We start from the raw sequence: 10,942 nt of genomic DNA on the forward strand, positions 1-10,942 counted from the left end.
AAAAAAAAGTTGAATTTTATGAAGAATCTGGTGCAATCTCATGCTCTCAAATAGACCTGCCGAGTTATTTATTTTTAATACATTGCAAGTCAGGTTATTTATTTTCAAACTACCACAGAACAAACCATTTATTTTTGTGATTATCAAGGCTGAGTTATTTATTTTCAAAATCCTCCTGGCCCCCCCCCCCAGAATATCAAATGGTCGTCCCCTTATGTTGTGTGTGTATCTTCTCTAGTCATTTGACAATATTTCGGATCTATACCAAATTTTGTATGCATTTAGAAATCGTTGAACTGAACCTTTATATCGAAAAAACTGGTATATGTAACATTTACATATAGATTCTATCTTTTTGGAGTCCAAAATTAGTGTCGATCTCCGAGGCGGATTTAGAGGGGGTCCAGGCCCCCCCCCCCCCCTTTTCTGGGAAAAACGATCTCCGAGGCGGATTTAGAGGGGGTCCAGGCCCCCCCCCCCTTTTCTGGGAAAAAGTTGGTTGATTATATAGGGAATCACTGAAGCATGACCCGAGCGGGCCCCCTCTTAGGCAGTCAGTGGGCCCCCACTTATGAAATTTTCTGGATCCGCCACTGGATCTTAGCAAGTTCACCGACACATTAAAGTACCAAAATTTAATTAGATTGACCAATTTTGACACTTGTCGCAGTCACCAATTATCATGTCATTTAAGTTTTCACACCTGAGACATCAAATACATTTAATTGAATGACCATATATAATCAGGTGGCAACTAGAATCCAAACTTTTTTTTGTACGAAAACATTTTTTTACTATAAAGGTTATATTTTCCTATAAAATATTCATTAATCTTGCAGATTTCTTAATTCAATGAAAAAATATTTAAAAAAAAAAACGATATTAGCACTTTCTGTCGATCAGATCAATATTATTCGTAACGTAATATTCGCTGGTAAAATCCGTCAGATCAACTTTTTTTGTAGAAAACTGTGACATGTTTTATTTATATATAGTTTTTATTGCTAAACAACATATTTAATAAACTCGCAGATTTCTTAATCTCACGAAAAAATAGTGTAAAATAAAAGAGATATTAACACTTTTTATCGATCAGTTCATTATATATTCAATGCGTATATATTGATCAGCGACTGTGAAAACCGTGCGGTAATTTTTTTTTGCTCAAAACTATTTTTTTATTAAATGTTTATTTTAGATTTTCATTATTAAATGCATTAGTATAGTGTCTCAAAGGTCTCCAAATGTAAAAGATGTCAAATAACAAAAAAGTTATGATCATTTTTATCTCGTCCAGTCAATCGTCATGTCATTGGTGTAACCCGAATTATAGAAATAATATAATTCTGAATTATTAGATTTGCATTTATAAAGTAATTTTAATGTTCTGTGGTATATTTCAGAAGTTTTATTGTAATTTGTGTAGTTCTGTGGTATATTTTCAGGGGCGTAGCTAGGTATCCAATAAACTGTAGGCACAAATTGCGGCAGGGGGTCTGGGGGCTGCTCAAGGCCCCCAGCAGGTCAAGGGCAGAGCCCTGGTAGGGAGTTCAGAGGGGCGAAGCCCCGACGGAAAACGGTTTTCAGCATTTTTGTTGCAAAATTTTGTGTACAAAAAAAACATAAAATTTACTGGTAATTTTTTCATACTATACATGAAGAAAAGTTCAAAGAATTATAAATAGATTTATAATAACATCTGACTGATGAATTTACGCAGTACAATCGGAAATCTATATAAAAATATTTACAATATGCATTGCCCAGCGTAGATCAGCGTAGCCCTTTAATTAAGCAGTACATCCTGTCAGTTTAGTATTTTCATATCTATTCCTTTCTGGTTGAGGATAATTGATATATATATACGTCAATTGATAGTACATTTTGACGATCCTTCATTAAAATATAGGCACGTATACACTAAGACTACTATATAATAATACTATCCTTTGAGCTAGGCATTGACCATTCATCTTTTGATTCTTAAACCTTCACCCTCCCCGGCCACACAAACACATACACACACAGTCGATGCCTAATGAAGCCAGAAGTTCGGTTCTGTTTATACTATCTAACAAAATTCAAGAAATTTATATTTTCTGATATCCTGCACTGTAAAATTCCTACCTAAGGAATTTGAATAATTATGGTCATTACACGTTGATCTGAGAGTACTCCAAGTTACTGAAAGCTAGCTGATTGATTAATTGATTGCTAAACGTCCAGTCAGTGGCAAATATATACTAACGGCAGCTGCGCTCTTGATTTTGAGTTTTATGTGGTATTCTGTGAGGTAAAAAGACACTCCGCGGGTTTTCCCCAGTCTTTCGGAATCGATGACTTTTACTTAATTTTACATGGGAAACGCTAGTAAACGTACGAACGAATTCCAGGTACTGACCAGGTAAGCCTTCCACGAACTATGATTAATTTCGACGAAAATAAAATCCATGTCATGGTTAAAAATAGAAAGTAAACATAACTAGGGTATATAGCAACATGGCAGAAGGTGGACAAAACATAGAGACAAAGAGTAACGCCGAAGAAGACACGATGGCAAGCCACGAAGAGACCGAAGATGTCGCGATGCTTCAACTTTTACAGAAAATGAAAAGGTATTAAACAGTATATCATTTATTTTACAAATCTTATAATTTTCATAAATATATAAGAATTTATAAGGGTAAAGGGAAAGCGTACAACGCCCTGTGTAACACCATAGAAAAGTAATAGAAATGGAATCAGTAATACAACTTTTAATTTGAATTGACTGGATATTGATTTTGACTGTCACCAGGGGCGGATCCAGGATTTTAGGTTAGGGGGGGGGGGGGGGGTCCGCAAACTGAAGTTTATTTTTAGGTTAAATTATCGAAATAATCTTTATTAAGCTGAGGACAACCCATGCTTTGCAAATTCTAGGGGGGGGGGCACGACCGCTACACCCCCGCCTGAATCCGCCCCTGGTCACTGGGTTTCACACTTCCCTAGGTTGGGGACAACCCGCTAAATGTGGAACTATTCTGCAAATAAGTAATAATCCCTCAATTATGTATGCTTCAACTTATCGATGCATCAACTTTTACAGAAAATGAAAAGGTATTGAACAGTATATCATTTATTTTACAAATCTTATACTTTTCATAAATAAGAATTTAAGGGTAAAGGGAAAGCGTACAAAGCCCTGTGTAACACCATAGAAAAGTAATAGAAATGGAATCAGTAATACAACTTTTAATTTAAAAATGTTTAATAATTAAACGTGCAACAAATTGACTGGATATTGATTTTGACTGTCACCAGGGGCGGATCCAGGATTTTAGGTTGGGGGGGGGGGGGGGTTGTGCAAACTGAAATTTTTTTTAGTTTAAATTATCGAAATAATCTTTATTAAGCTGAGGACAACCAATGCTTTGCAAATTCTAAGGGGGGCGCATGGCCGCCACGCCCCCACCTGAATCCGCCCCTGGTCACTGGGTTTCACACTTCCCTAGGTTGGGGACAACCCGCTAAATGTGGAACTATTCTGCAAATAAGTAATAATCCCTCAATTATGTAATCATTTGATAGTGCTATACAAAATTTTCTTAGCGGAGTCTTTTATTATAAAATTAAATTGGCACAATTTAAAAAAAATGAAACAACTTCTTCCCAAGAACCATATTTTTATTTTGGGTTTAAAAAAAAATTCTAGCCTTTTAAAATTGCTTATTTTTTTGTAGTTTTCGCTTTTAACTTCTCAGTAAACTTAGGTTAGGACTATTCATCTTTTGGAAAATCTGCTGCATTTTTCATGATGTAATTGTGCCATTTCAAGTATATAATTAGTTTTTTTTTTAATTCTAGATAAATAACTCTCATTTAAGGGATAGTTACTCATTTGGGGAACAATTCACCATTTTGGGGTTGTTACATCAATATAATTTATTAAAGCACCAACCATTTATCTTTTGTGGTTGGCATAGGTTTCTTTCTTGTAACAAACTATTTTTTTTTTCTATTATGTACAGGAAGTTGAGGAACTATATAAATTTTTTAAACCAAATCATATATATTCCCTCCCACTAATTTTCAATGGAAACAATCTATTTTCTTCACTTGATAACTTTTTTTCAAGAAATTTGAATCCAACCATTTATTTAAAAAAAAATAACATGTCCCCTCCAAAAAAATGAATGTTAAGTGCCTAACAGGTTATAGGATACATGTATTTAGTATTATAAGTGATGTGATGCAAATACACATGCTCCTCAGATGGCAAAATTCACTCTTCCTTAATATGTATAAACAGAGACATATATACACATGTATATATGTCTCTGGTATAAAATACACAGAAAATGAATTATTTATTTTTAAGACTCAAAAGGTACATTCATATACATGAAACAAAATGTTCTGTTTAAACAGAATACAATGATAAAATATTTTCAGTATTATATATTATCAAAGATTTAGATATAACTCTTTATAAATTAATCACTAAATTCACTATAGATTTTTTTATTGGTACATATGCATGCTTTTAACTGAAAATTACTACATGTATACAAAACTTAAATTTTTAAAGATTGTAAAATACTACTTGTTGATTTCTAAATTTAAAATATAAATATTGAATACACATGACTGAGGATTTTATCATTTTATTGCTTGTAGTCTACAGACAATAAATTTAAGGGTAAATACAAAACATTTATATGTATTGAGTTTGTTTTACAGAATTGATGATTGTATAAAATATGTGACATACTTCTATTTACAGTGATAGGATGAATGAACTGAGACAGATACAGCATGGTGAGCGACCTGTTACAGGAACAGATTCAAGGGATAACATCAACTCATTTTTTGCCAAAAGACTGGATGCCCAAGCTGCAGCTCAAGGAAAAGAAAATGTTCCAGTAAATGTAGATGATGTTGAAGAACATAGACCAGACACAGTGGTTGTTGAAATCCAAGGATTAGTAGAACAGCATAGAGTTTCCAATGTTTTGACAACAAATTTTAGACGTCGACTTGAAAACATAATCAGAGGGTCAATTTCATCTGTCACCAGAAATAATTCTCCAAGGCCTTCACCACAAAGTTCAGCAAGACCTTCCCCTACTCCACAAAATTCAGAACGTCAATCCCCTGTACCAGCACCAAGGTCTAGTACAACAACTCCTACGTCTGGAAGTCAGTCACCAGTACCACAACCTCGACTGAGAAATACTGCCATACCACAACATGTTGAGGATCGTAGTAGAAGTAACAGTCTTGCTAGTACAAACAGCAATAGTTCCTGTATGTTCCATTTTATTTCTGTTATTTTACATACACATGTAACTGCATTGTTCTAAGAACAAATATCATTGATTTTAAATCAGGAAGAAACAGAAACTTTGAAGCTCTTATGGCATTAAATATACACTCAAGAATAATGATTCAATGATGATTGCTGCTTTTTTGCATTTACAAATGAAAAATATTTTACTATTGTGTAATTATGTTGGAATGGAAAGAAAGATACTAGAATTTGATTACATCCTATAATTGATTGGAATTTATAGCCGATAAAAATACATATTTTATACTTTTTACTATGTGATAATTTAAATAATGTATGAAGCTTTCTTTACAATTTCTATCGTACAATTTCAGCTGAGAATGAAACAACTCCAGTAAACCCACCTATTCCTCCATATGTTGAACGTTTAGTTCCACAAGAGTATAGAGGGTAAGTTTATTGACAAAAGAACATCCAAGAACAAATAAATGTCCAAATATATATTGTTAATATAGGTTATACAAACTCTGGATAAAAATAGTATGCTGAAAGGGAAGATAACTCCTCTGCTTTGTGTGTGGCTCTCTTTCTCTTTTTATTATCATTCAAACTGTGAGAATTGATTACCATTTATAACAAGTATCAAGAGCATACTTTCATCAATTATTTTTTCAAAAGCTGTATGCTCATTATAGGGAATATATCAAATGTAAGGTTGTTTTTAATTTAAATTTAGATTAGTATAAACAAACAGAGTTGTGGGTTATGATAAAAGTAATTCAACAACACAACCATAGATATATGTACATGTACTATAAAGGTCATACATTCTATCAGTAAAGATCAGTTGAAAAAGCATTACACACACAATTTTTGTAACATTAATATGTTTGTTGTTCAATGTTCTATTAATGTTTAAATATTTTTATCAGATCAAATCTAGTACCTGTGACTTTGGAGGACATGGAAAACCTGCACAGGGAAACAGTTGTTCAAGAAATCAGCGAATTAGTTCATAGGCAACTGGTAACATCATCTTTAGAGAGCACATTTAGAAATGTTCTGGAAATTACAATGCAGGTACATGCCTAAATGTAACTTAGTTTTTCATGTATTATAAGAAATACAAATGTATGAATCAATAGAAAGAGATGTGGGTATTAGTCAATGAGACATCAACTAAGTGACACAAAAAACAAAGGTCATTTAAAAGCATTGAGTATTTTCATTAAGGTTAAGAAATTTCTTACACCAACTTTATTGCTAATGCAATGTGATTTAATTGAAAATGATATAGAAATAAGAAGATGTGGTATGATTACCAATGAGACAACTTATCACCAGATATTAAATGACTTAGATTTCAGCACTTGTAGTTTAGTTTTGCTTTTATAGATGAAATCAGAGGTGTAAGATCATACTAAAATGAGTTTTCTTAACTTTTCAGGACAGACTTGGACAGACTGACACTGATGGCCAAAGAGTTCAAGAGTTTGTTAGAAATATTCATCCAACTCAACCCATCCAACGAAATGATTTCTCCAACATTGGACTTCCACCACCAGGAAACGATAACTGGGATAATATCTCGATTACCAGTGTTAGTGCTCATGCTGTTCCCTATACACAGGTAATTATAATATTTCATTTTAAGATTTCTATGTTTCATTAATATGAACTCAATTAAAACATTACTGAGACAGCTTTGAAAAGACTTGGACCCTTTCTGTCTTTCATCTTATGAACAGGTAAATGTTACTCATAAAAGGATACCTTTTTAAATAAAAGATATTATTTGTATTATGTGATTACTATCACAAACATTTAACATTGTAGTTAAAACTAGAACTTCACATTTTCTACCAATATATGGACAATGTACTAACATCAAAGCCAATAATTACAGCTCATACCTTTTATTTATATCTTCCTGTTGTACTAAAACTATAATGACTGGAATTTCCTACCATAAATAAAATGTTAATCAATGTTAATCTTTAAAGCTTTGTGTCTGTCATTGTAACTTGGCTGTGTGTTAATCTTTAAAAGCTTTGTGTCTGTCATTGTAACTTGGCTGTGTGTTAATCTTTAAAAGCTTTGTGTCTGTCATTGTAACTTGGCTGTTTGTTAACCTTTAAAGCTTTGTGTCTGTCATTGTAACTTGGCTGTGTGTTAATCTTTAAAAGCTTTGTGTCTGTCATTGTAACTTGGCTGTGTGTTCTTCTCTTTGTAATGGTTTGTTTTTATTTTAGTCTAACTTGCACATGAGCAGAGAAATACATAGTTTAAAGAGCCAGTTAGAAGAGATGAAGAATATGATGAAACTTAGTTTTGACCTTCAACTTGACATACAGAGGGCAATCAGACAAGAAGTTTCTGCAGCTTTAGCACAAGTTCAAGGTAATTATTTCAAAAATCAATTTTTTAATTGTATATCCATTAGAGTTCATCCATGATGATATAAATAAGTAGATTTCTTAATTTGAGATTTAAGTCTCAAAAGGTTGATTGTTAAAGAAATAAAATTGTTGGCCGATGTTTTTCCATATTTGACTGAACAGAAAAGAAGTTATCTCCCATTAATTTAAATACTGCAATTCACAAGACAGATGAAAATTTGCCATTCAGAATCAGAAGGTTAAGGATAATTCCATTGTTAAAACAACCAAATGAAAATCACCACAAAAACTACAGTGTATATGTAGTTCTGTGTATACGTAGTATACGTGAGAAATGACTGTTGTTACTCTTGTATTTTGATTGATGAAAACTTTCAGTTTTAAATAAGATTATCATTGTTTCTTCCAGTTGGAGCTGAAGGTGGAAGTCCTCTGAAAAAATGTAAACCAGTCAGTGACACTCATTGCTTAATTTGTTTGGACAATCACTCTGACTCTGTGCTGTATCAGTGTGGGCATATGTGTGTATGTTATGCTTGTGGACGCCATCTGATGTCACGTAATGCTAAATGTCCAGTGTGCAGAGCCCCAATCAAAGACATTATCAGAGCTTATAAATCTAATGAAGATTAATTTAGCTCTGTCTGCAAATTTAACTCACAAATAAATTTTTGTTGAAAAGACTATGTTTAAGTCTTTTTAATTCGTCTCATTGTGTTGTTGTCTTATGGACACAGCAGTTGTTTTATAGATAATTGTAAAGAGGCTTTATATTTTCATGAAATGTGATAACAATGAATCAAAGTGGAGTTAGTAAATGTGATGAATTGGTTATTTTATGATTGAGTACTCATGTGTATGAATCTTCCATTAAAGAATTGGAATCAGTGCAATATTGTATATAATAGTATGTTGATGATGTTATGTTATTTGTTAGATTTTATAATGTTAAGATATTAAAAATATTTAATAATTGAGTAATGAAATTGTATTATTTGACTAGTGGAGGCTTGTTGGGCAAGTATTTGCAAATGTCTGCTGTAAGTAGATTTATTCAGGTCAGATTATTTAAAAGCTCATCTGGTGGAAGCCAAGTATGAGATTTTATATACTGCTTGGCATTTATCATATAATCAGTCATCCGCAACCCTTTTAAAGATCTTCTCCTCCAACCAAATTCAAATAGAGGTTTACTTGATCGATTTTTACAGTACCTTGATTATAGTTAAACAGTCCTCTACTGGTCAAGGTGAATGAGGAGTATAGTTTTGCACTTAGTCAATGAGTCTGTTTATTAAGTTTTTCACACATTTTTATACACCATTTTATGGGATGTATTATGGTATACTGTGTGTGTCTGTCTGTCTGTCCGTCCGTCCGTCCTTCCGTTGTCAACATGTCGGACATTAACTCAAAAACGCTTTAACCAATTTGCATAAAACTTTGGTGAATTGTTTATATCTATTGACCTGAGCTCCCTTTCGTTTTTTATAAATTTTAGATTTTAGGTTTATAACCACAAAAGGAAGGTAGGGATTGACTTTGGGGGTTATAGTCCTAACAGTTTAGGAATTAGGGACCAAAAAAGGGCCCAAATAAGCATTTTTCTAGTTTCCAGACAATAAATTGCGGAACGGTATATGGATCTCTCTGAAATTATACCACAAGCTTCCATACCACAAAGGGTTGGTTAGGATTGGCTTTGGGGTGTTATGGCTCAAACCGTTTAGGAATTAGGGGCAAAAAAGGGGAAAAACAAGGGTTTCCTGATTAATGGACAATTACTGAAGACAATTTAAAAGCAGTGTAAGGGAGGTAATCCAAACAACATTTTGATTACCTCCCTTACACTGCTTTTAAATTATGTATAAAGAAATGTTGTATTGTCTTTAGATGATTAGCTGTCAATTTATTTTTAGAAGTTACTATTAAGGAATATTAATTTAAGCCATGATTATGTATGTCATTTTCTATTTTAAGACTTTTATGATGTATTTAAATGGGTAATTACGGTTGCAAACTCCATTGGAAATTTGAATTGAGATTATGACCATATCTTGAGGGAAAGAATTTTTTTTTGGGGGGGAAAGGGAGGAGGGAGAGGTGAAAACAAAATTTGGGGGAAGGGGGGAAGGTAAAAAGAAATTGTGGGGGAGGGGTCAATTTTTTCTCATTTCAGATTTCAGAAAATAAAAAGAAAAATTCTTTAAATATTATTTTTTTGGCAAAAAAAAAGTGTGGGGGGGGGGTGGGGTTCAATACGCAACAGCATAGTGTATTACACAAAAGCAAAAAAAGGGGGGGTAATTTTATTTTTTTTGTGGGGGGAGGGGGGGTCAATTCGCAACAGCAAAGTGTATTGCACAAAAGCAAAAAATTGAATATAAATTCAAATCATATAACCAATTCTAAGTTCTTTGACTACAGTTATTCTGTGTCTGAACCCTATTATGTGTCAAATATTTAATTACAATCCAAATTCAGACCTGTATCAAGCGCAAATATTGTGTCCATTTTTGCCTCAACTGTTCAGGGTTGGACCTCTGCGGTCGTATCCAGCTGCGCTCGGCGAAGCAATTTATTGCCTTATATCTTACAAACTTTAATAGATAGAAAGAAACTTTAATAGGCCAAAATGATTAACAAAACAAGATCTACAGATAAATCAACATGACAGAAATCGTCAGTTGACTCCTTATTGAAGTTATTGCTCTTGAATGACGATTTTTACCAATTTATTGCATTTTTGCTAACTATTTTGAAAACTATAATAGAAAGATAGAAACTTGAAATAGCAAAACTGATCAGCAAGACAAGATCTACAAATAAGCCATCATGGCTGAAATTGCCAGTTAACTCTTTATAGAGTTGTTGCCCTTTCATGATGATTTTTACCAAAAAATGGCTATTGTTGAAGATGCACGTGAGCGACACAGGCTCTTTAAAGCCTCTAGTTGTGTAATCCCTGAATAAATTGATTAAATATATGGTAGACAGTCATATCATTAGATCTCACAGATAGAGTTTGAATAAAGTTACTGTGAGAGATATTGCTCAAGTTTTGGCCCTTGGAAATAGAAAATTGCTTCAAAGGCTCAGTTTTCCACACTTTATATCTCACCTGGCCGAAAAGGCCAAGTGATCTATTCTCATTGCTTGGCTTCTGCCATCTATGAACTTTTTCAGTAATCCTCTCTGAAACTCTTACAAAAATTCAACCAAATTAGGCCACAATCATTCTTGGGGTATCTAGTTTTAAAATGTGTCTGAT

General features: G+C 33.1%; 1 protein-coding gene across 2 annotated transcripts; it reads left to right on the forward strand.

The window, feature by feature from the left end:
• The first annotated feature begins 2,402 nt into the window (after nt 1-2,402).
• On the forward strand, nt 2,403-8,648 carry LOC127734153 (uncharacterized). 2 transcript variants are annotated; one of them, XM_052243865.1, is made up of 7 exons: nt 2,403-2,615; nt 4,766-5,289; nt 5,647-5,722; nt 6,205-6,352; nt 6,720-6,902; nt 7,525-7,672; nt 8,081-8,648. In XM_052243865.1, exons 1-7 carry the CDS (start codon nt 2,500-2,502, stop codon nt 8,302-8,304), a joined length of 1,419 nt encoding a protein of 472 aa, XP_052099825.1. In that variant the 5' UTR covers nt 2,403-2,499; the 3' UTR covers nt 8,305-8,648. The 2 variants fall into 2 exon arrangements, with proteins under 2 accessions (XP_052099825.1, XP_052099826.1); XM_052243866.1 differs by lacking the exon at nt 2,403-2,615 and adding an exon at nt 3,056-3,099.
• Nucleotides 8,649-10,942: the final 2,294 nt, after the last annotated feature.

Source organism: Mytilus californianus, unplaced genomic scaffold (genome assembly GCF_021869535.1).
Source record: "Mytilus californianus isolate M0D057914Y unplaced genomic scaffold, xbMytCali1.0.p SCAF_3, whole genome shotgun sequence".
Lineage (NCBI taxonomy): Eukaryota > Metazoa > Mollusca > Bivalvia > Mytilida > Mytilidae > Mytilus > Mytilus californianus.